The sequence below is a fragment of the Selaginella moellendorffii genome, unplaced genomic scaffold (genome assembly GCF_000143415.4).
Source record: "Selaginella moellendorffii unplaced genomic scaffold, v1.0 SELMOscaffold_79, whole genome shotgun sequence".
Taxonomy (NCBI): Eukaryota; Viridiplantae; Streptophyta; class Lycopodiopsida; order Selaginellales; family Selaginellaceae; genus Selaginella; species Selaginella moellendorffii.
The window spans coordinates 57,610-81,610 of NW_003314340.1; the positions used below are offsets into that span (position 1 = coordinate 57,610).

Here is a 24,001-nt window from a genome sequence, read left to right on the forward strand (position 1 = left end):
GAGTCTCCAAAAAAGGCACTTGAGATGGACTCGAGATAGAGTCTGAGAAGGAGTCCAAAATGCACCCGAAACAGAATCTAAAATGGGACCTGAGATGGACCCAAAATAGAGTCCAAAATCGAATTCAAGATGGACCCTAGAAGGAGTCCAAGATGAAGTCCGAAATGGACCCAAGATGGAATCTAAGATGGACTTGAGATGGAGTCTGAGATGGAGTTTGAGATGAACCCAAGAAGGAGTCCGAGGTAGAGTCTGAGATGGATCTAAGATAGAGTTTGAAATGAACTTGAGATAGAGTCCAAGATGGAGTCCAAGATAGAATTGAGACTGAGACTGAAATTGAGTTCGAGTCCAAAATTGAGTTCGAGTCCGAGATTCGAGTTCGAGATCCAAGGTTCGAGTCCAAGTCCAAGATCTGAGTTCGAGGTCCAAGCTCTAAGTCCAAGTTTGAATACTAATATAAATTGTTGGGTGAAAGCCCAAAGCAATTGTTCTCCAAGGGGGGCTGTAGGGGGTTCCAAAAATATAGTAAGAAGAGTGTGGGGGTTGGACTTTAGTGGAAATAGTTTGGCTAGGAAAAGCTAGTGTAGCCTAAGAAGGCTATGATGATATAACCATTGAGAAGTCCAAGGCTAGAGTGAATATGGACAATTAAATGAGGTAGTTTAATGAAGTGTTCAAAAGTCGATTCTAACTCCCCTGGGAGATCAAATAATCAATGCTCCTAGTCTAGTGGGTAGCACTACCTACTTGGATACTTGGCATGGCTCATCAGAATCTCGCTCTAGCCACCTATTTAGGGCATCTAAAGGCAAATGGGAACAATACCCATGAAACTTGCATAGGGCCACAGTGTTATGAAATGTTGTCTTAAAGTCGCAAACTATGGATAGAAAGAGGAGCAATCCACTTGTGTGGTGACCAATGATATAGTCATACAACAAAGAAGTTCTAGAGGTCATTGGGACATAGTGGTCGGGCTTGTGGGCCTTGACCCAGAGACAGTGTTAACAAACATAGTTGTGGATAGAAAGGGACTTGATAGAGACTGAAAAAAGGATATTGGGGAAAGTTATTCCTCAAGATTCAATCCAAAATGTATTTTGACTTTCATTGTCCATAAACGGATAAGAGTTGCTATACAACTGAAAGGAAGAATGTACAACAAAAATGGCCATACCAATAAAAAGGAAGGGAGAATTGGGAGAGATAGAGCAAAGAGAATAAAGTAAACATAACTTCCCTCATTGAACATTTTGGTCCCTAAACAGGAGATGTCTTGTTTCAGAGTACTCAATTGTCTCAGTCCATGACCTGGTTTGGGAGGAGTAACCTCTGTTGCATGTGGCCAGAGACAGAGCTGGAATCTCAAGCTGACTTGGAAGCAGACCCTTCTGAGCTTTAAGCTCGGTATATGCAACACGTTGTGAAGGGTGGGAAACACAATTTATAGGCCACTTTGTTGATCTATTCTTCAAAGAAGTGTGGGTGCAGTTTTGATTGAGACAATGCCTTGCTCCTCAATGTGTGGTGCTCAGGTCTTAACCTTACATACACCCACTCTCTAAACGTCCGATGTTTGTCCACATAATACTTCATCCTCGTCTGGGCTACTTCTAAGCGTTGTTGCACCCTGGAATGCATTGCTTATATTGCTTAGAGGTGATCATCAACTGCTGGGGAAGCTGATGGTCAGAAGTTGAAAAGTCCTAGGACATCTTGGCCATGAAGTGCCACATATGGTGCCATAAGTGGTGTCTTGTATTGTAAGCATACTCAGCATGTAGAAGCCATCACAGCCATGAAGTTGGTTTATCCTTGCAGAAAGCCTATAGTGGTGTCTCAAATGTTTGATTTGTGTGCTCAATTTGAGTGTCAGACTAGCACTGCTGAAACTGAGCGTTGTTCCCAGGCTTCTCCAAGAATTTCCAACGAACTTGGAGCCTCTATTTGAAACGATGTCATTTGGAATACCATGAAAGCGTAGAAAAAAGCCTTGGCCACCTTGTGAACTGAGAACGTGACTTTGATCCAAAGTTTATTTAGGAATTTTTTTAGGATTAACAAAAATGCTTTATAGATTTTGTAAGAATTACCAGTCTTTTAATGTTGATGATACAATATTAAGATATAATTTTTCTATGAGCATTATCACAAGTCTAAAGGCTTTTGGATGTATAATTTCATTTTCTTGATGTTGTGCATGTTAATTAACTTTGCTACTACTAATTGTTCTTCAAACATTTTATGGTTTTCTTTTGGATTCAGTACAAAAGAAATCAATTTCCAGCTCTTGGGCTCCTGCCAGACAAAGAAGCATTGCATGCTCCAAAATTCTGCAAAGCTGCATTTTTACACAATCACAAGCTGGAGGAGTCCGATTGTCCCAGTTCTCCCCATTATGTATGGGATAGAAGTGAATGACCATCACAACACCTGTTTAAAAGCAAATGATTGGAGTAATCTAGATTGTTTATCAGCTCCCAGTAGATGGCATAGTGGCCAGGCTGCTCCGACAGGTTTGAGTGAATAAACCATCAATCCAAAGTTCTAAACTCAATGATAGTAGAGAGAGAGAGAGAGAATTCACTAATTTAGTTGCTAGTGTTTCTTCTAGTGAGCAACAGGTACGGAGCAGCATTTCTCGGCTCAAGGACAAACACTCTACTTGCCGCCAAGTTCATCGTGGAGTCAGGGCTATAACTCTTCCTGCAAGCTCCGAGAAAGCAAGTCCACTCAGGAGCTTGCGGCTTGAACGGCATGTTTGCGAGAAGATCCTGGGCTTCGTCCAGTCGCCCAGCTCGCCCCAGCAAGTCGATCACACACCCATAGTGGTGCTTGCTCGTTCTCACGCCATAGTCCATTCTCATGGAGCAAAACCATCCATATCCCGCCTCCAAGTCCCCCGAATGGCTACACTCGAGTAGAATCCACGTAAAGCTGATCTCATCTGGGCTGCTCGCGCCTTCCATCGTCATCTCTCTAAACATCTCCTCGGCGGTGCCGATGTTTTGCGAGCTCTGTGCGAGAACTCCCAGCATCGTGTTCCACAGCGGCAAATCCTCGTCGCGACTGATGGTCTCGAAGATCTTTCTCGCGGCGCTGGGCCTGCCATCACCGGCGATGGCGGCGATGAGCAAGCTCCACGACGCAGCGTTCTTGTGCGGCATCGCGGTAAAGAACCGCTCGAGCTGTTCCATATGCCCTTCTCGGGCATACGCGACGAGGATAGCGTTCCAGGAGCTCACGTCGTGGGCAGGCATGGAATCCACAATCGCCTTGGCCTCTTCCACACGCCCAAGCTGGGAAAACCCATTTACCATCGCGTTGCATGCCACCACGCTCCACTCGCGCATCGCCGAGAACACGTCCATCGCCTCAAGCAAAAGCCCTCGTTGTGCATATGCGTGGATCGCCGACGTAGATGAAACCACGTCGTGGTGTGGCATCCTATCCAGCAGAGCTTCGGCGTCCTGGTATCTCCCACTCTGAGCGTAGGCGCACATCATGGTGACAAACGAGACGAGGTTCTGGCGCGGCATGGCCGCGAAGAAAATCCTAGAATTCTCCAAGGAGTTTAGGTCGCGAGCATAGACGCTCAGCATGGCATTCCAGCACGCGATATCGTCATTGTACCGAGCCGGGATGCTCGCAAAGATGCGCTCCGCTTCACTGGCTCGATTGCTGTGAGCGCAGCCGCCGAGAATCGTCGTGCACGACACGGAGTTTCGCTCGGGCATGGCGTTAAAGAGCTCCAAGGCAGAATCAAGATGCTCGCATTGGGTATATGCAGATAGCATGGCGTTCCACGAAATAAAATCCCTCGCAGGCATCTCGTCAAAAACCCTTTTAGCTTGTTCTAAATGCCCGTGTTTTGCAAAGCACGACAGCATAGCCGTGCATGAAATGGTATTCCACTCGGGGATTAACCCAAAAAACTCCTTAGCTTCAGACAGATGCCCCAAGGTGGCAACTGTAGCAAACATGGCACTCCACGAAGTTAAATCTTTCGCGGGCATGCGATCAAACACATCCTTGGCTTCCTCAAAACAATCCGCTTGCGAGTATCCTGACAACAGCGCATTCCAGGAGCTCAAGTTCCAAACCGGCATCCCATCAAAAACCTCCTGTGCTTTCTCCAAATGCCCAGCTTGGGCATATCCAGTAAGCATCACATTCCACGACACCGGATCCCTGTCCTCCAAATCCATGCCATCAAAGATCGCCCTCGCTTCATCCATACTCTCACCCTGGACGAGCGCAGTCAAAATCGTGTTCCATGACACCGAGTCTTTGCACGGGATGGCCTCGAACAACCGCCTGGCGTCCTCCAATTCCCCGTTCTGGGCATGCGCCGAGAGCAGCAAGTTCCACGAGAAGACATCTTTGTGGCGGATGCCGTCAAAGACGCCGCGAGCGTTTTGGAGGCTGCCGCATTTGCCATACATCTGGACGAGCAAGTTGGAGAGGAAAGTGTCGAATTCGAGACTCTTGTGCAAGTGGAGGAGCTGTGCGTGGAGCTGCGTCGCTCGAGAAAGGCTTGTGCATGACTTGATGCGCTCGACCCACTGGCCAACGCCCAGTTTCTCGTGTATGCTTCTCATGGCTTTTCTTGGCAGCGGCCTGGAAAATGAGAAAACCAAGTTAAGTCTCGTGGCGGGTGCCGCACAGGGTGCATGGGGAATGTAGGGAGAAGGACGTGATGCTCACAAACTTGTTGTCAACTTTCATCATATATATTGATTGATCTATGAGAAATTTAGACAAGCTGGACATGGACAAGATTAGTGTATTTTTTTGTATCTTCTTTAACCTCCACACTCCATGACTCCATTCAATAAGTTTATACCACTATTTGTCCTTTTGTCATTCCAAAGTCCCCAATCTTCTTGATCATCAGTTCCAGTCAAGCATGCAATCTCCTTGGCATTGCTCCCCACCACTTCGCAGGCCCAGTATTATACTGGAGAACTAAGTAACCATTCTGCCACTTCTCAAGCTTGAATACTCCGAATGGCGGCGAGACAAGCTTGATTTCTCCAATTGCACGCTAACCTTTAGCAACTGTGATGCTAATCGCTCCTCGTCTGATCGAAGAGCCTTCAACCCATACCATTCACCCCCGCGAGAAATTACAGTACTCCGCCGAGCATCGATCCATTCGCGCTACATCAACACAGAGTTCCAAGCTCCGATATGGACCATAGGCACAACAAGCTTGTATCGTCTTGCATTCTTGTCACTCACCATGGCCATTCCAAAGGAATATTTTGGTAAGATTCAAAATTGGGTAGTGCCTTTGAACAGAAAAGATCACACACAAATACTGTCCATATAGTAGTGAAGTCCTTCCAACTCGCAAAGAAGAAGAAGGCAAGGTTGCTCTCAAGATCGTAGGCCATAGAGCCTTTATAGTAAAGAGGAGTATAACTCTCCTCCTGGACAGTTTGCCAGTGCTGCCGAGGAAAGCTCGATCAAAGACGACGAGGAAATGGATGATGAGGACGAGGACTGGATGTCCTGGAAGATTGGCGAGGATGTTTTGGAGATACTCATCAAGTTCCTGTGGCTCCATCCAGGCCATTGTCTCTTACAATTGGCCGATCTCTTTGAAGAGCATGCTCCTTGTGCTGCACTTTCGAAAGCTTTGCTTGGCATCCTGAGGCCTGGAGCAATGCGAGCTTTTGTGGACACAAATCCATCAAAAAGTCCAATGGTATTTCCTTCCATGACAACTTCCCACCATTGCGACTTTGTAGAACAAGATCAAGCTTGAGATTAGTTGGGATTGGACTTGCCAAAAGCATGAGCTTCTTAGAATTTCGCCTCGGGGATATCTTAGAGATGGTTCCAGTGGAGGACTTGGTTGTTAGTGTAAGGCCCTTCACACATCCCTTTAGCATACTTCTCCCAAGCATATTCTCTAGAAGCAATAATGGTTATGCCTAGTCTTTGAAATCGCTTCCATGGTTCTTGCCATTTTCCAGGGCACTCTATGTCACTGGTGCCATGCAGCGGATAGCAGACCTAAGCCAGAATCTAGCGAGCTGCTAGATAGAAAACACTTCTTGATTGCTTAGACCCTAAACCTACGATTATAGTGACCAACCTAGATTTCTCCAAGGAGGTTACGTTGCAAGCATAGACATGTCGTTCCAGCACACGACATAGTCATTGTAGATGACTGCTCCGCTGGTAGGGTCAGCCGCCGAGGATCGTCGTGCATGACACGGAGTTTCGCTCGTGGCAAAGAGCTACAAGGCCAAATCAAGATGCCCTCATTGGGCATATGCTGCTGCATGGAATCTCGTCAAAACGTGCGACGGTATTCCACTCGGGAATCAAACCAAAAAAACTCCTTGAATTCTTGAAGATGCCCAAGGGTGGCAACAGTCGCCAGCATGGCGCTCCAGGAAGTTAAGTCCCTCGCGGGCATACCATCAAAGACATCCTTCGCTTCCTCAAAACGGCGCATTCCAGGAGCCCAAGTGGCATTCCATCAAATACCTCCTCAATGCCCACTGTGGGCATTCCACGACACTGGATCCCTTTCCTCCAAATCCATGCCATCAAAAACAGCCCTCGCTTCTCGCCGTCATGTTCCATGACACCGAGGCTTTGCACGGGACCGCCTGGCCTCCTCCAATTCCCCGTTCTGGGCATGCACCGATAGCAGCAAGTTCCACGAGAAGATCTGGATGGTGTCAAAGACGCTGCGAGCGTTTTGGAGGCTGCCGCATTTGCCATACATCTGCTTGGAGAGGTAAGTGTTGAATTCGAGGCTCTTGTGCGACTGTGCGTGGAGCTGCGCCGCTCGAGAGAGGCTTGTGCATGACTTGATGCGCACGACCCACTGGCCAACGTTCCCATCGCCCAGATTCTCGAAGATCATGTAGGCTTCTCATTTGACGATCTTGCCAGACAAGCTTTTCTCGTGGCAATGGCCTGGAAAAATCGTCACGAGAAAACGAAGTTAGAGTCATAGCGAATTTATTCGCGAGCGACTAGGCTACCAACTTAAAACTTTACTCGAAGTTTCACCTCGTCGTTTCGTGGAAGTCATTGTTCTTCGAGGATCATGCTGACGTTCTAGCGTTGCCAAAACAATGATGCCGTTTGCGTGCTGCAGTGCCCAACATTATCTTCACACACCTTTGTGGATCATTCATGCTCGCCAGATCGATGCACTGACCACTGTTTTCTGGAATAAACAAATGCAAGCTGGTCAGAGAAAACATCTATTGGGGACAAAGATACCTCGAGCGTTCAAATCCAATGCCCTCCGAATTGTATCCGCCACTGGCATCGTCCCAGGCCCTCATCGGCTCAGCGGTCCAGCGGCTGGAACAAATCCAAGGTGTGACGCCACGAAGGGTGCCCCGCTAGCACGAGGCTATTAATGCCGTCCTTCTCACCAAGCCACATACTTGTACGTCTTAAACTCTCTCCACTACAAAAGGCGAGACTGTCCGAAGAATTCGGAGCCCGCTGAATGGAGAATCCACTAGCGCTTGCAAAGAGTTCCTGGCTGTTTAGTGTGCTCGTGGAGCGCGTGATGGCTATGCTGCTCGCTACTGATCGTTGCCTCGAGCTGTTTGCAGATGGATATGAGAGTCTAGAGAACTGGGGGTCGTGCGGGATGGTAGGCGCTCCCTCGGCATTGGAAAGAGTAGCGGAGATCGGACTGGTCCAAGACTAGTTTGTGCATTCAGCACTGATCTGCAAAGAAGAAAAAAGGATCAGTATATTTAGATCTATGTAGATCTATCTACCTTGTCAATAGTAGAGTGTTCGAGTCCGATGGAATCGAAGGTTTTTGTTTGCTCCTATTCCCGACGACCACAGCCACCAATCCACTTGCACGCTCAGGACCTGGAAATTTTCAATGTCACGAACAGTTTGGTATGATATCCAATCGACTCATACCTCTTTCCCAGCCTTCGATCTTAGTTTCTCGCGGAGCATCTCCACTGCTGCGATTGTACAAGCACGAATTTCAATCTCTTCCTCCGTGCCGGACGACAGCTCCTCGAGATTGTCTACTATTCGAGCAAGTTTCGGGCTGTAGTTGAGGATTCCCCACTGCCGAAGAACAGCAGGAACAATGTAGTCCGCAAACATCGTTATAGCAGCAATGTCCGCGAATGCTCCCAAGCCTTGGCCCTTGAAAGCTCCCCAAAGATCAGCAACAAATATCTGAGCTCTCTTGTAAAGGAAGACTTGATGCCCCTTGTACACGGAATGGTCCCTGAAGCCTGGACGTGTACAAGGATCAAAAGAACAGCTCATACATATCCAAGAACAACTGATTACCAGGAAAATGCATAGCAACCAGTTCCACAAGAGCGACAGCCGAGCCGCGTGCAGCAAGGATTAAGTTTACTGCTTGTCCATCGAAGCTTCTCTCTAGTTCAGTCCCCACCTAGAAAAAACAAAAGAGAGAAAAAAAAATTAGTGTGCGTGTCAGTGCACAAATTGAATCTAACCTCTGCTAATAAACGGGCACGTTCGTCCTGTAGAGGAAGTGGGCGTGGCCATTCAAGTAATTCACGCAACTGAATGCCTGCGTTTGACACACGCAGCTAACTAATCAGCAAAAAAACTTGACCGCAAAAGCTAAAAAACAAGCGCTTACCTGTGAAAGACTTGAGACTCTTAGCATCGAAAATGCTGTTATCTCTTTGCAAAGCGCGCTTGAGCCCCGCCGCCAAGTGATCGTAGTGAAGGTCGCCATCTACAAAAAACGACAGTGTCAAGCAACAAAAGAACAACAAAAGAACAACAAAAGAAAGGAATGATCAAACCTGGCCAAAAGCAGAAGTTGAGAGTGTCAAGGACCAACAAGTACTGTGCCGTGAGAGGACCACCATCGAAGTAATGGATGCCTTCGAAGTCCCATGAAACCGCTGGGAGATCTCCGTGCAGACCATCCACCACCTTTGCAATGCCTGCACAATCACCACGGAAGATCATCCAAAAGAAGGAAAGAAAGAAAGAAAAAGTTCTGGATGAAAAATTCTCACCGGCGGGATCGATGGAAACATGAGACGCGTGATCGGCTACCCATTCCGTCGAGGATCGAACAGCCAAGGAGGAGAATGGCGCTGCCACGGCATTGCGCTCTCCGTGATCCGCCATAGCCTTAGGGTTTAAGCGGCACTAGGCATTAACCAAAAAAAAATGGCCCTGTACACTCAAGAAAGAGAGAGAGGAAGAACCGAGATTTCTACTCTAGGAAGAAAGAAACGAGGGATCGAGCGAGAGAATCACGCTGTCTCTCAGCTCCTGGTGCCGCCGATGATCTTCTTGATGGAATGCAGCAGCTTCGTCCAGAAGGACACTTCCGGCTCCTCTTCGCCGGGCTCTTCCGCGATCTCGATGCCCGACTCGATGTCGACGTTGCCGCCGCGCGGTGGCGATCTGCGAGAACACGCACGAAAAACGCCTCAAGCATCGATATTTCGGAGGAAACAAGCGCAAGAACGAGGATTCTCGCCGCCGATCGATCGCAGCGCAAGCAAGAAGGCGCCTACCTGTGCTGCCATGGCGCCGGCGGGATTGCGCCTCGGACGCGTTCCATCGCTTGGCGCATTTGAGCGAGAGACCGAGACGAAGAACAAAGGAAATGCGCGGCAAAACCCTCAAACGCATGGCAAAATATTTCACCTTTTATTCAAGTGTAGGTCTCAGAGATGGAAGATAGAAATTTGGAGATAACGCTCATGATCATAGAGCATTTCTATAGATACCTTTGTTCGTGCCACTTCTTCTTAGTTCTCCCTTGAGAGAGTTCTTCTTTGGAGCCCGGATGATGATCAAATCTCTAGCAAGCTCGCCGATTCATCGTCACTGCCATCGCTGCCACTGCTGCTTCCGCTTCCACCCTCGGAGCTGCTGCTGCTTCCACTCTCGCTGGAGCTTGCCTTGGACTCTGGATGATCCGGCACAGCAGGATGGCTCTCGATCGAGAGCGGCGGCGGCTTGGAGTTGAGCTGCCCGTCCTCGTCCTCGCTCACATCCACGTCCTCGAGCTCGTAGTCACTCTCGTGCTCCGCCATGCCCTCCTCCATGTTGTTGCTCACGTCGATGTGCTCGACGTTGTTGGCTAGAACACCACCGCTCGGCTTGAGCTTCTTCGCGTCCGCGGCAGCATCGTCTTCCATGTCCACCGGCGAGAACTCATCCGCGTGTGATCGCTTCGGCGGAGGAGATGGCGCTGCGGCTTTCGATTTTCCTTTGCTCCCAGCAGCTTTCTTCTCGTTTTTCTTGTTGCTCGCTGCGGCCTCGGGCTGGCCACCAATGACAATCTCTTCGATGTGTTCCTGGAAGAAAAACCAAGAGCACGAAACTAAGAACAAGCCCAAGAGCATAGAAGCAAGGAAGAAAGTTCGAGGATCACATACCCGAGGGCCTCTATAGACGTTGGCATCGTCTCCGGCGCTAGCACTGCTCGTTCCATTCAGATGCAAAGGCGATCGATTTTCCGGAGCTGCGAGAGCCGAGGAGGAGGAGGCCGCAGACTCGCCAGGCAACCGGAGATGCCTGAGGCTCTTCACTGCCCTGTGGAGCCTTTCTAATCTGAAAGTCCTTCCATCAAAGAACAAGATAGCATCGGAGTCTTTGCAGTCCTCGCTAATACCTTGAAACGCGACCTTGGGCTTCCCTGGCTGATTGTTTGAGAGCTCCACAGTCACCTCGGCGCCCTTGTCTTTGTGGAGCGACCCTGGCCGGCTCGTATCGATCGAAGCAGGCTTGAATTCATCTAAGCGCCACAGGCAAAGAAAGAAATCTCAGCTGGAAATATCGATCGAGATCGAGATCGCACTTACAGCGCAGGAAGTAGAAGCGCTTGGACGGATCCTTGAGACTGGATCCGAGCTGTAGAGGATACCAGTGCTCCGCCTGGGGCGCCGTGGAGGGCTCCTTGGGGCGCGCAGCCATAGCTCGCTCAAGAACCCTAATTTCGTGGGCTTTGGCCAAGAGACCTAATCTCGAAACGCCAGGGATTTTGGAGCGAGGATGGAGGGCAAGATCGATGCCGATGGCTGCACCTATACCAGGATTCGCCGCAAGACTTGCAATACCGTGGAGGATCCAGAGACGAGGAAGCCGATCTTGAGGTGTGAGAGGCTCGAGCAGCTCCTCCGCCACTGCCCTGGGAGGTAATCTCTATTTCTTTCTTCCAATTTCGATCATCATCGATCTAGGAAGCCCGAGGTCGTGGAGTCCAAGAGAGAGGAGACAGAGGAGGACGTTCCAAGCGAGGAGGAGGGCGATCACCAGCACAGCCTTGGCTCTAGCAGCGGCAATCCATTGTCACGATTCTCCGAGGCGCTGGAGGAGCATCTATCGGGCGAGATCGAGGGATTCATGCGCGCGGCGGAAGAGATGGCAAACGAGCTGTTTGGGAACTTTGGGATCTTCAAGCACGGCGAGAGAGAGAGGGGCAGCGACGAGGAGAGATTCCACCGGAGAGCTCCATCGCCGCAGCCATTCGGGCGAGGAAGAAGGGGCGAGGAGATGGAAGGAGAAGAAAAAGAAGGGGAGGATTTCGCGGACTTTCGCAAGGGCTTTAAAGAAGTTTGAGCACAAAAATTAGGGTTCTTACTTTTAGGGTTCTTGAGAGTTTCTAGCTACTGCGCATTGAATCGGTTACACGATCGCCGGATCTCGCCCGCCCCGCCGGTCTTGACGCCCAATCTGGAGAGCTTGTCCATGGATGCCGCGAAGGAAAAGAAGAACAGCGCTGGATCTCGAGCGAATAGCCTGACGATTTCCCTGGAGGGGAAGGAGGCGAGGAGGCTCTCGTCGGATGTGAGCAGCGATCTGCCGGCTTCCAGGTTCTTGAAGTAATGGTTGTCGAAGGTGAAAGGCGCGGCCTTGTCGAAGAACTCGATGGCCGTCACAGGGGCTCCTGGCGGGCAGTCCTTCTTGAGTTCCTTCGCGAAGGACGGATCGAGAGAAGGGTCTGTGCCGTCCAGAGAGGTGTTGACTCCATAGAGCCTCTGGCTGAATTGCGAGCAGTGGGAGACCCCGAGCGTGTGAGCGCCTGGAAAAAGAGAAGATCATCGAGGCTTTTCGAGCTAGCAGCTACATATCCATACCAGAGAGCGTGACGAGATCAAGTAAGTTGAGTCCTTTGCTGTGGAAGTTCTTGAGCAGCTCGTCCAGACCAGACCTTGGCGATGGGATTTCTCTAAGCGCGCTATCCGCGCGTGACACTGTTCCATCCCTCCGTCCGAGCGCCAGATTCCAGCCCGGCCCTCCCGCCTGGAAGAGTTTATAAAGATCAAAACAAGGACACAGAAGCATGCTGGAAACTTGCCAGGATCAACATATCTCGAGTGACCATCGCAAGTATATCAGCACACGAGACCACACCCGGGCACTGGGCTTCCACGGCTTGCTTCGCGAGATCGATCGTATCAAACGCATCCTGGACTAAGTCCCGGTTTGCCACGGAGTCTCTCTCGACCGAGGACTGCGGAGTTTGGCCGATGAGGATCGATCCATCGCAGCCCTGCATTGTTTGTGGGATTGGCAAACGCGCTCTACCCGATCAACACAAACCTCTACGAAGCAGTCGTGGAAGAAAAGCCGAAGAACTTGTGCTGGGTGATTGGTCAGCTGCTGGAATCTCCTCAGTGAAACTTGCGCGACGATGGATGCGATGCCTGGGCAGCTCGAGTCGTAGAAACCGGGCCAGAATTGGTGGGAAGAGCTTGGAAAAATCACTGCGATTGCAATCAAAACAGCCAGAAATCTCATCTTGGTTGGACTCCGCAGCTCAAGTTACTGTCATGCAATTTAGTTCATTATAATATAAGTGGGATTCTTGAGGTGGACTATTCTGATGAGTGGATCTTATTATTATCTAGCTTTAGCAGTTCTGGCAATGATTCTCAGGGTTTTGTACCACAAAGTTGCTCATCGAGTAGACAAAGTGAAATTATTGTTTGTAAAAATTGTTTGCTGGAAGTAATGTGAAATTTCTTCACACCCTTTTAAATTAATGCTAAATCTTAGAATATACTCTATGGACATTCCATATTGCGCTGGAAGTATCTTCTTATTAAAGGTTGAAAGAAAAAGAAACAGTGACAAAAACGTCTCTCTCTTTCTCTTCGCTCTCTTGCTTTTCCTCTTTCTTTTGCCTCCTGCACATAAAGATTTTGCTATGCAGTCCTTTATTTGATTAACTCCCTCAGCCATGCTGCTCAAACCCTTCAAGACACTTGAAGAGCGGCTCCATCAGGCTCCCATTGCAGAATGCATCGTATATTTTGTCCAGGTCCTGCTTGGGAGCTCTTCCTTCCAGGCCACCCCCTGTGAGCATCTCCGTGCCCAGTTCATGACGAACAAACTGGTACAGCGGGTATGAGACGCACTTCTCTATGATATGAGTCGCAGGTTTGTCCAGGGACTCTTTCCTGGTTGTGGCAATCGCCTCCTCCAGTTTTGGTTTCAATCGATCTTTAAACTCGCCAAATTTCCTGACCGAGCAGCCCTGCGTGGTGGGATTGGCGAGAAAGACTTGCCTCAGCTTGTTTAGTAGTGTGGAGGAGCCGTCCATTGCATCGTCAATGAAGCTGAACGTATACTGCTTCTCCACTTCGAGCAGCATGCTCTCAACACAGGCAGCCGGGAAGAACTCATCCCCGATCGAGGAGAGAACTTTCATCACAGCTCCTTGCAATGCCACCTCCAGATGCCTCAGATCGATCGCCTGGCAGATGCCCAACAAGTACGTGGACAGCATCATCTTGAGAATCTCAGCGGCCTCTTCGGATTTCCTCGCGGAGACGAGTCCGAGAGAGTTGACTGCCTGATTGTGGTGCTCGGCCGTCTGAACGTGGGTGGTGACGGGATTCGCCAAGTATGCAAGCTCGGACATGTAGGCAGCCATGGCAATCTCTGCGCAATGGAATCCATAATCAAGGGACGAGTCCGCACCAGCTGACAGGTTGGAAGGCAGCCCGTTGTTGAAGCTGGCATTGACCAGCTCCGAGAATTGAGCAAAGACGAGCTTCCCGATTGCGGCCAGGGCGATTCTCACGTTGTCCATCGCGACACCGATGGGAGTGCCTTGGAAGTTTGCACCGTGCAGCGCCTTGTCACGCGCAACGTCGATCACGGGATTGTCGTTGACCGAGTTGATCTCTCGCTCGATGGAGCGAGTTGCATGGCGGATGACTTCGATCTGGGGGCCTAGCCATTGCGGAGAGCTTCGTATTGCGTAGTGGTCTTGCCTGAACTTTTTGAGGTTGTCAACCTGGTTCAGTCTAGCTGCGGACGCCATGAAAGCGCTGTCTTGAAGGACGTGGTTCATGACTGCCGCAGCTTCGATCTGCCCAGGGTGGCGCTTCAGCTTGTGGATGAGCGGATCTACAAACTCGCTGCGTGCGTGGATGACTTCGCAAAACATGGCAGTCAGGACTTCAGCAAAGACGACGAGAACGTTGGCATCGAAGCAAACGAGAGATCCCAGAGCTGCACCCGCCGAAGTCCCATTCACAAGCGCTATTCCTTCCTTGGGCCGCAGTTCGAATGGAGCTTCAACTCCCGCAAGCTTGAGGGCTTCTTGAGCAGAGGTGACGCTTCCATCTCTGGTGAAAGCTACTGAATCTGGTCTTCCGGTTAGAACGGCTGCAATGTAGGCCAGCGGCATGAGATCCCCCGAAGCAGTGATTGATCCTCGGAGAGGAACTTTGGGCGTAACTTGAGCATTGATGAGCTTGACAATGGCATCCAGGATCTCCCAACGTGTTCCCGAGTAGCCTTGCACCAAACAGTTGGCCCTCACCAGCATGGTGGCGCGCGTGACATGAACAGGCAAGACATTGCTTGGATTGGTGCCCATGATGCCAGCATTCAAGTAGCGGATTAGCTCCTGCTGTAGGCCCGAGAAATTTGCCGTCCTTCGATTGCAGTGAGCTCCGAAGCCAGTGGAGATTGCATAGGTATCGACTCCTTTCGCGACACTCTCCATGACCCACTCTGCGCATTTGTCCACTCGAGATTTGGCACTCTGGACAGCAAGCTCAACATGGACGTGGTCAGCGCGCCTAGCAACTGCTGTGACTTGCTCGATTGTCAGGGCAGTGCCCTCGAGCGCTATCATGCTGGCGTTGTCTAAACCCTTGACCATCCTACGAACTTCCTTCAAGTGGCTATCAACTCCATCCATGGGGTATGCATCTGCACTTCCCATTTCACAAGTCCTAGATCTGATCTCACACACACCTGAACCGTCTTCGTTCTAATGGCGAAAAGTAGTCGAAATGGGCTCTCGTTAGCTCTTTCTACGTGGCTCTTGCTGTTTCCTACGCGTTAAGGGAAAGTTGCCATCGGCATGGCGAGCAGGCAAGATAGGAGTAGGGCAGACAAGCCATGGCACGCTACCAGGCGCCGGAAGAACTGCCTGAATGCCCAAGATTCCAAAAGGTTACTCAATAACACAAAGTATGTGACTTTGCATTTTTAACAAAGGGTAGACTGTCATGGCTGTGAAGCACCAGCTAATCCCCCATGCAATTGAGCTCACCCACGTTCAAACACGAGGGAATTTTGCTCGCCACATTAAAAGTTTAGCATCAAATTCTTTCTTAACCTTCTATGGTTTATATGAAACTTGATGACATCCAACTATTATGTCTCCACTCATTTATCATTTGGTTTCACAAGACAAGTATGCGCTCCACGCGTCTTCGAGGAGACGTCTCAACCTCTCCAGTGTCCCTGTTGGTAAAGTTATGGTGACTTCAATCCCCTGGGGTGATCTTGGATGAGGATTGAACATGCAAAGTCCATCCAATCCAAGCCTCTCCAATCCAACATGCCGCACGGCTTCTGGTCTCCCCCATCCCAAATCAATCTCGTAGTACCGGAACCGCGGCGAGCTCGAGCACAACATGTTACAATTCTTGCCAAGCTTGTCCGCTGCAATGCCCTTGGAGCTAAGCTTCTTCGTGATCCCCTCCATGCCAAAGCTCGTCGAAACTGCATCCTCCAGCAAGCTTGCAGCATGGCGGAGGCCACCTTTCCGGAGCTCACCAGCAGTCGTCGTTGACACCGCGTGGAGCACTGCATTCCCAAAGAACTCGTCCGGCAGCTGAGGAGCTAGCCTTTTCCTGCAGTTGGCAGCCATGGAATTGGTGGTGCTCGTGGAATCGGGCAGATCCCTCGCTGCACACATGTTGATCCAGATGTGAGCACTTAGCACTTTGAAACTCGATAACCCGGCGCCAGCCATCTCCTTGATCTTGTCAATGTAGTCTCTCTCGAAGCAGAAGATTCGACCGCTCATCGCTATGTTACCGGACTTTGGAAGATCATGGCCGCTTGCAACCGGCGAGAAATCACTTGCTCTCGGGTAGTCCAGCTGCTGGGGCCCGAGATCTCGATCAATGCGAGGAACTTGGCTAATCTCACCTTTGAGACAACTCTCTGCCCAAGATACTAGGAAATGCACCCGGCCAGTTCCATCAGCTAATGCATGGTCCGCAGCCCAAAGCCACCGAAATGCCTCCGCACGAGAACCTTGTCACCTAGATGAAATCCAGGGGATGAAATCCTCAAGAAACGCTGGTCACTGGTTACCTGGATGCTTAGCAGCGGGCTTCCGAGTGGTGCCGCAGAGCTTCCATACTTGCCACTTCGAATCAGAGCCGAGAAGTCGGGCGATGGCTGAGAGTAGTCGAGCTTGTCAAGCGGAAAGTCGGCTCTTGCCACTGTCCACTCGACACCAGCGGCATTGCAGTCGATTCCATACGAGTTGCCATCGCTGGAGAGCGCCAGGCGCCCAGCTGCAGGGTAGAAGTGGAGCAGAACTTTAGAGAGTGAGAGCCTCGCTTGGTGGATCAAGCTCAGGTTCTGCGCGTCCGAGCGAGAGCCTGGATAGAACGCAACACCTTGCATATAGGGATGGAAGATGTATTTCATATCAAACTGGGAGAGAGGAAGGAAGCAGCTTGGAGTTGGGGATAGCGGCTCAAGCATGAGGCGCTCAATCTCCTCGACCTTCATGATCTTTGTGGAGTGTAGAGCCCTTTCAAGAAATCGCGTTATATTGTTCTCTTCAAACGATTAGATTTTAATAACTAGACAAGATTTTCTTAGCTGCGAGGAAGATCTCCGCTGGAAAATGGAAACGGAAGCACGCTCGCTTACTCCTCTTCTTCTTCGTCTCCATCGCCACCGCCAGAGGCCTTCTTCGATGCCGCCTTCATGTTCTTCCTCTTGACGCGCCCCGGGCCGCCACCTCCGAACGGGCTCGTCAGTGCAAAATCGATGTGCTTCTGGGACTCGACGCGGACAAGGAAGGATGGAACGTTCACCATTTGCTTCCCGACCCTGGCCAATTCGCAAGACTCTCGTTAGATCACAAGGAGATCTGATAAGATAACTAAGAGAAGGAAGAAAGAACTTAGAGAGAGTGGAGAAGGAACTAAGAGAAGAAGGAAAGAAAAAGAGAGAGAGAACTTTGGATCCCACCTGATGTGCCTTTGCCTGACGAGAACGCGCGCGTGATGGATCGACTTGGCCATGCCCGCCTTGAACACCAGAGTCTGGAGCCGGCGCTCGAGGAAGTTCTCCACGGTGAGCGCCAGCACGTAATCCAGCTTGTTCTGGCCCTCCTCGAGCAGCCCATAGCGATGCATCCGGCGGAGGAGCGCGTCGCCCTCGAAGATCCGGCGCGGGTTCTTCTCGTCCAGCGTGAGCAAGTGGCGCGCGGCGTTGCGGATGCGACTCAGCACGTACTGGAGTCGCCACAGCTCGCGCTTGTTGCGCAGGCCATACTCGCCCACCAGCTTGAGCTCCGCGTCCAGGCGCTCCTTCTCGAATGGCCGCCGTGGCTTCTTGAAAGTTTTCCCATCTGCGGCACACCGGATCGATCGGCACGGGCGCAATGCGATCGAGAAGGAGAGACTTACAGTTGCGGTAGAAGCTGACGTTCACCATCGCCGATCCTCCAGCGCTCCCGCCCGCCCGCCCGCCGGCAAGATCCCTAAACCCTAGGTTCGCTCTAAGCCCTACGATCAGCCCTAAATCAAACGGCCCAAATTTGGAGAACGATCGTTATAAAATTCCTTGATCAGGTTATGGTTAAGAAAAGAGCGATGTGTGAGGAGGTGTTTAGGCTGTTCCTCAGGGATATCTTAGAGATGGTTCCAGTAGAGGTTTTGACTGGTAGTGTGAGATTGGTTTGTCAAAGTTGGGCAGCGTGCTCACGCGAGATTCTAAAAAACTTATGCTTTTTGCAACTCCGGACATGGAAGTTCGTAACTAGTATCAGGCTTGATCTTGTTCTAAGACAGAGCAGAGACGGGGAATTGTCATGGAAGGAGATGCCATTGACATTTTTGATGGATTTTGTGCGCAGGCAAACTCTCCCGCGGGGTTATCATCCTCTTTACCCTAGAGGCTCCATGGCCTACGATCATGACAGCAACCTTGCCTTCTTCTTGTTTTCTAGTTCGAATCGCTTCGCTAGTATATGGACAGTATTTGTGTGTGATTTTTTCTCCAAACGAGTGAAGGCACTGCCCAGTTTTGAATCTTACAATAAGTATTTCCTTGAAATGGCCATAGCGAGTGACAAGAATGCAAAACGATACAAGCTTATTGTGCCTATGGTCGATGGTGGAAAATGGGACTCTGTGTGGATGTTTGACTCGAGTGCAAATGCATGGAAGGAAATCGACGGCTCGGCAGAGTACTGTATGGTCAGTGCAATTTCTCACGGAGGTGAATGGTATGAGTTGAAGGCTTTTCGATCAGAGGGCACTCATGAGAAGCTATTAGGATCACAGTTGCTAAAGCTTAGCCGCGGGGAGTGTACAATTGGAGAAATCAAGCTGGACTGGCTGTCATCCGTAAAGCTTGAGAAGTGGCAGGATGGTTTCTTAGTTGCTCAGTATAATCCTGGTCTTGCAGTTCTCAGGCTTTGGGAAGTGGTGGGGAGCAAGGTTAAGGAGATTGCATGCTTGACTGGAATTGATCATCCAGATGAGTGGGGCATCAAGGCTTGGAATGACAAGGTTTATATAGCGTTACTGAGGCAATTAGAGTGGTATAAACTTATGGAATGGAGTCATGGAGTATGGAAGGAACTCTTGGCTACAAAAGGATGCAGTAAACTTGTCCATGTCCAGCTTGTTTAATCCTGTTAACACTTCTCATTGATCAATCAAGATGGTTTATCTACGATGCAGTACTTCCAGAGATGCGCCAGGTGGTGTTTAGGCTGCTCCTTGCTTACAGCACATGGATCTTTAGTTAGTATTAAAAATTTACTTTGTATATCAACCTCCTCGGTACTGAAGCAATCAGACTGAAGCATAACATTTCTTCTTGGCTCCAGAAATCTGCTTGTTCTTCCTGCCAAAACACTCATTGGTGAGAACGAGCGCACATACTCGACAGCCAGTTTTGGCCAGCTTTGCCGCTGCCATTGCAATGGCATTGCCTCAACATCCCGCGCTCTGTAACCGATCCAAGAGAAATGCATAATACAGCACCCCCCTCTCTTATGTGGCTGCCTATTTGCCATGTTCACTCGCCTCCTCTGTAGTCACACCTAGCTCTGCACCCTAAATGTTTAACGACTAACGTTAAATTTTAATTAGTAGATGTTGTTAACTAATATGTTAATGACTATAATTTTATAATTAGCCAGTGAATGAACTTATAAGTATATAACCTATTATTGGTTTAGGTTTTTCTATATTTTCTTTTTTATTTTATTCATTCTCTTTAGTGACCACAAGATCTCTTAAAACTAATACATGGTTTGCAAATAGTAATCTTACATTTACTCAAATGCTTAGAGTAATGTATTGTTGGTGCATTAAAATGCCATAAAATCAAACTTATATTTAGTGTAGTATTAAAAGTGAGCACACAACAACAAATTGGTATAACTTTTGTTGTGATATCTATATTATCACATTATAACAAGGTAGTCAAAAGATTGGTGGTCCAGGAAGAATTGTGGAAATTGATGAAAGTAAGTTTGGTAAGCAGAAATATAATCATGGTAGAAGAGTAGAAGGTCAATAAATTTTTGGAGAAATTAAACATGATTTAGATCAAATATTTATGGTTCTGATGGCTGATCATACTGCACAAACTTTAACTAATATATTATATACATATGTTAAACCAGGTAAGCTCTATTTCTATTATTATTCTTAACTAGTAATTATAATTAATTTTTTAGAAACAATTATATATAGTTATTTTTGGGCTGGTTATGATTCAAAATGGTTGAATCAATTGAACTTTATTCATTATACAGTCAACCAATCCCAGAATTTTATTGATCCCATAACTAGAATTCATACAAATTGTATTGAATCAACATGGAATGCAGTGAAAAGATCCTTTCCTCACTAATATAAGAAAAGGATTATACAACTTTTACTTTCAAGAATATATTTAGCAAAAAATATATATTGAAAGAAAGGAAGTTGCATTTAATATTCTATGCAGTCATATTAAGCTATACAATCAAGATAATGCTGTTAAGTAGAATAAATAGTATAATTGATTTTTTTACTTTTAAATACTTAAAAATAATTTAAAACAATATATTAGAACAATGGCATGCCCGTGTAAGCTATGAGGTGGCATGCAAATCCAAATAAGCAAATGGGGCCCACCCTAAATAAAGGGGGTGCTATTCTACCCACTGATTTCTCCATCGCATTGCCCTCGAGATCCCTCCCTTCCCTACTCCAGCTGCTGTCGATCCATTCCCTAGCATCAGCGCCCCAATGCAATGGCGCGGGCAGTGTGGAGAAGAAAGCCTGCTAGAACATGAAGATTCCCACCAAGAATTAAAGAATTCTTGTTTTAAACATGTATCAAAACGGAATTTCTCAAAAATCATTTTAAAAAGGTGTGCGTGCAGTGCTGGTAGTAGGGTGCACGCGAAAGAAGCTCGTGCTATTTGCAACTCCGGGCGAGTTCTACATGTAAGTTCCCAACTAATCTCAAGCTTGATGTTCTACGACAGAGCAAAAACGGGGAATTATCATGGATGGAGATACCATTGAACTTCTTGATGGATCTTGAGGTACAAAGTGGCCTCTTGAGAGTAACCTTGCCTTCTTGTTTGGGAGTTCGAATATATAGACAGTATTTGTGTGTGATCCTTTCTCCAGGAAAGTGAAGGCACTGCCCTGAAAACTAGCAGAAAATATAGTGAGTGGCAATGATGCAAGACGATACAAGCTTGTTGTGCCTATGATTGCATCACCCAATTCTGTGTCAATTAACTACATTAACTCCATTTATCAATTAAATTTGATTCCTACTTTAATTTAACTTACAGGTAGGAGCTCCTTCGCCTTCTCATTCTCCTGGAATGCCTGGTGGATTAGAATGTGGGCAAAGTGGTGGTATAGTTCTGTTCACAGGTCTACGAAATTCTCACCATTCCCACTCCACCGTCCGGTTGGAGACAAGATAGTTCTGCAATATGATGCAAAGGTAGAAGCCTTTTTCTAGCCTGAATTTAGATTCTCGTCCTATAAGGTTTCTGTGTTTGATTCTATCGTGAAGACGGTGTCTAGGAAGGGCTCTGCATTTAAAATGGAAAGGTTTTCAAGCTAGGAGAGCATGTAGACAGTTGGAGAAGTTTTCTTTTCGAGTTTGACATGCAGTTTGATTCAGCCAATGTGGCATCTACAACTGTGACTTTGTAAGAAACCTTGTATCAAGGTTCGGACTACTAACGACTTTACAGGTGAAACAAGCCTTACTTTAGACGTTGATCCTAAATGGGATGTTTGACAATGCTCCACACTGACAAGAGGAATGAAGGTTTGTTTCCTTACCTTTGAAATATTAGAAGGTTGTAATGCAGTGCTTTGTATAGATTACATCTTGAATGAGTCTTGCAACTTGTATGGCTTCACGCCTCTGAGGTATGAATTTTCTCAACATACAAATACTTGAATGACAAAAGATCTTCACCTTTGCTAGTAACTCTGCTGCACAATTATGGTCACAAATATATTTTTAAGTCACTATAAATTTGTTTTCATATTGTATGGTCAATAGCTCAACTGAGTACTTTGCAAACAGTGCAATTTCTAGTGGAGGTGAATGGTGGGTTAGGGGAGCAATTAAAATCCCACTTGCTAAAGCTTTGTTGCAGGGAGTGTACAGTTGGAGTAATCAAGGTGGACTAGTCTCAATGGTGTCATGGAAGTTGGACTTTTTGATAGATTTTGTGTCCAGGCAAAGAGTTAAGGGCTAACTATAGAGGTTCCATGGCCTACGACCAGTTTTAAATCTTGGAGAGAATATCCCCAAGCTTGTGCTTTTAGGGTGTTTGAAGCAAAATACAGGCGGATTGTATAATTGGAGAAATCAAGCTTAGCTCACCGCCATCCTGAGAATTATTCATGCTTGGCAGGATGGTTTCTTAGTTGCTAGTCCTGCAGTCCTCAGGGAAGTGGTGGAGAGCAATGAATGAGATTTAGAATCAAAATCCAGATGTTTGGGGATGAACTTCAGTGGGGATGAACTCCCACCATCTTACCATCAGCTCAAATGGAGGAGCTGCAACTAGAGAGTGTAGGGAGTTTTAAGTTCATAGTTGTACCCCTTGGTCCTGAAGCCAATAAAGTGGTATAAACTGTCTAGCAGCAGCTCTTGCTTGGAGAAGATACGGGAAAATACACTGATCTTGTCCGCGTTCAGCTTGTCTAATCCTGTAGCCTCACAACCATTGACATTTTTCATGGATCAAACAAGATGGTTTGTATATGATGAAGTTGACGACAAGTTTGTGAGCATCACGTACTTCTCCCTACATTCCCCATGCACTCTGTGCGACACCCGCCACCCTCTTTGCAAATCCCCATGCAGCTGGCAAGCGCCCAACAGGCTCAGCTGCGCGGTCAGGAAAGGTGGCAAACTCTCGAGCAGCTCCTCAGCTCGATCCAGCTGACCCGCCCTGGACAAAACATCAACCATGCACCCAAAATGCACAGCCTCGGGGCAAATCCCGTGATCTCCTCTCATAGAAGCGAAGAACTCCCATCCCTGATCCACCATTCCATAGTAGCTACAGGCCGAGAGGATGTTTACAAAGGTGACGCTGTTTGGGGCGAGGCCCTCGAGCGCCATGCCGCCGTACAGCTCCAGCGCCTCCGCGGACCGCCCGTGCTGGGCGTACGACGCGATCATGGCCGTCCACGCCACGACGCTTCCCGTACAGTGGCGGTCGAACACCGCCCGCGCCTCGCCCAGGCTGCCCCGCTTGCCGTACATGTCCAGCAGCGCCGTGGCCACGAACCCGTTGGTCATGAGGCCCATCGCGTCTGTACGGTCGTGGATCTGCCGGCCCAGCTGGAGCGTCCCCGCCATGGCGCACGCGTCCAGCAGCGTCACAAACGTGAACTCGTCCGACGCCACGCCCTCGTGGTCCATCCTGACGTGGACGTCCAGTGCCACGCTGGAATGCCCGTTCTGGGCATATGCCGCGAGCATCGAGTTCCAGGACGTGAGCGAGCGGCGGAGGATGGATCTAAACACCGCTTCCGCCTCCGCCACCTCGCTGCTCCTCCCATACATCGTGACCAGCGAATTCGCCAGGAAAACGTTGGATCCCAGCCCACCGGCGATGATCCTTTCGTGGATTTGCTTTCCCAGCGCCAGGGATCCGGGGCAATCGCAGCACGCCACCAGCGCCGCCACGAAAGTGATCTCGTTGCTCGCGATCCCCTCGAGATCCATGCGACGGAAGAGGAGGATGGCCTCGCCGCCATGCCCGGATCCCGCCAGCGCCGCCACCATGGAGCTCATGGACACCACGTCGCGGGAGTTCGTCTTGGAGAAGACCTCGCGCGCCTCGGCGATGCTGCCGCAGCTCGAGTACATGTTGATGAGCGCGGTGGCGACGACGAGATTGGATTCGTGGCCGCCGCTGCGCAGCCGCGCGTGGATCTCTCGCCCCTGCCGGAGATCTCTCTTGCCCGAGAGCGCG

General features: G+C 49.0%; 8 protein-coding genes across 10 annotated transcripts; 1 reads left to right on the forward strand and 7 right to left on the reverse strand.

Moving 5' to 3' along the window:
* Positions 1–2,576: 2,576 nt before the first annotated feature.
* On the reverse strand, positions 2,577–9,643 carry LOC9662836 (queuosine salvage protein). Of its 3 annotated transcripts, XR_002990459.1 has the most exons (10): positions 9,534–9,643; positions 9,024–9,420; positions 8,805–8,948; positions 8,636–8,734; positions 8,487–8,563; positions 8,314–8,422; positions 7,927–8,255; positions 7,258–7,872; positions 7,042–7,201; positions 5,256–6,945 (listed from the first exon to the last, which is right to left on the reverse strand). XR_002990459.1 is itself a non-coding variant. In XM_024660916.1 (9 exons), exons 2-8 carry the CDS (start codon positions 9,136–9,138, stop codon positions 7,777–7,779), a joined length of 969 nt encoding a protein of 322 aa, XP_024516684.1. In that variant the 5' UTR covers positions 9,139–9,420; positions 9,534–9,643; the 3' UTR covers positions 7,615–7,719; positions 7,773–7,776. The 3 variants fall into 3 exon arrangements, 2 of the variants coding, with proteins under 2 accessions (XP_024516683.1, XP_024516684.1); XM_024660916.1 differs by lacking the exons at positions 5,256–6,945; positions 7,042–7,201 and having other exon boundaries at positions 7,615–7,719; positions 7,773–7,872; XM_024660915.1 differs by lacking the exons at positions 7,927–8,255; positions 8,314–8,422; positions 8,487–8,563; ... (2 more) ...; positions 9,024–9,420; positions 9,534–9,643 and having other exon boundaries at positions 2,577–6,945; positions 7,258–7,620.
* Positions 9,644–9,646: 3 nt separating this feature from the next.
* Positions 9,647–10,960, reverse strand: LOC9656722 (ELL-associated factor 2). The gene is made up of 3 exons (XM_002987132.2): positions 10,830–10,960; positions 10,404–10,762; positions 9,647–10,322 (listed from the first exon to the last, which is right to left on the reverse strand). Exons 1-3 carry the CDS (start codon positions 10,939–10,941, stop codon positions 9,816–9,818), a joined length of 978 nt encoding a protein of 325 aa, XP_002987178.1. The 5' UTR covers positions 10,942–10,960; the 3' UTR covers positions 9,647–9,815.
* A 38-nt stretch (positions 10,961–10,998) lies between these two features.
* LOC112341195 lies at positions 10,999–12,839 on the forward strand. The gene is made up of 2 exons (XM_024660920.1): positions 10,999–11,162; positions 11,208–12,839. The coding sequence occupies exons 1-2, from the start codon at positions 11,020–11,022 to the stop codon at positions 11,584–11,586; spliced, it is 522 nt and encodes a 173-aa protein (XP_024516688.1). The 5' UTR covers positions 10,999–11,019; the 3' UTR covers positions 11,587–12,839.
* Positions 11,634–12,526, reverse strand: LOC9656723 (peroxidase 55). The gene is made up of 3 exons (XM_024660985.1): positions 12,372–12,526; positions 12,179–12,270; positions 11,634–12,049 (listed from the first exon to the last, which is right to left on the reverse strand). Exons 1-3 carry the CDS (start codon positions 12,524–12,526, stop codon positions 11,634–11,636), a joined length of 663 nt encoding a protein of 220 aa, XP_024516753.1.
* A 302-nt stretch (positions 12,840–13,141) lies between the features above and the next one.
* LOC9656724 (phenylalanine ammonia-lyase) lies at positions 13,142–15,512 on the reverse strand. The gene has a single exon (XM_002987134.2). The coding sequence runs from the start codon at positions 15,209–15,211 to the stop codon at positions 13,205–13,207; it is 2,007 nt and encodes a 668-aa protein (XP_002987180.1). The 5' UTR covers positions 15,212–15,512; the 3' UTR covers positions 13,142–13,204.
* A 132-nt stretch (positions 15,513–15,644) lies between these two features.
* On the reverse strand, positions 15,645–16,929 carry LOC9656725 (BAHD acyltransferase DCR). Its single transcript, XM_002987135.2, has 2 exons — positions 16,600–16,929; positions 15,645–16,547 (listed from the first exon to the last, which is right to left on the reverse strand). Exon 2 carries the CDS (start codon positions 16,304–16,306, stop codon positions 15,668–15,670), a length of 639 nt encoding a protein of 212 aa, XP_002987181.2. The 5' UTR covers positions 16,307–16,547; positions 16,600–16,929; the 3' UTR covers positions 15,645–15,667.
* Positions 16,930–17,048: 119 nt separating this feature from the next.
* On the reverse strand, positions 17,049–18,071 carry LOC9656726 (40S ribosomal protein S9-2). The gene is made up of 3 exons (XM_002987136.2): positions 17,934–18,071; positions 17,494–17,875; positions 17,049–17,352 (listed from the first exon to the last, which is right to left on the reverse strand). The coding sequence occupies exons 1-3, from the start codon at positions 17,959–17,961 to the stop codon at positions 17,166–17,168; spliced, it is 597 nt and encodes a 198-aa protein (XP_002987182.1). The 5' UTR covers positions 17,962–18,071; the 3' UTR covers positions 17,049–17,165.
* Positions 18,072–22,758: 4,687 nt separating this feature from the next.
* On the reverse strand, positions 22,759–23,751 carry LOC9656727 (pentatricopeptide repeat-containing protein At4g21065). The gene has a single exon (XM_002987137.2). It carries the CDS (start codon positions 23,749–23,751, stop codon positions 22,759–22,761), a length of 993 nt encoding a protein of 330 aa, XP_002987183.2.
* Positions 23,752–24,001: the final 250 nt, after the last annotated feature.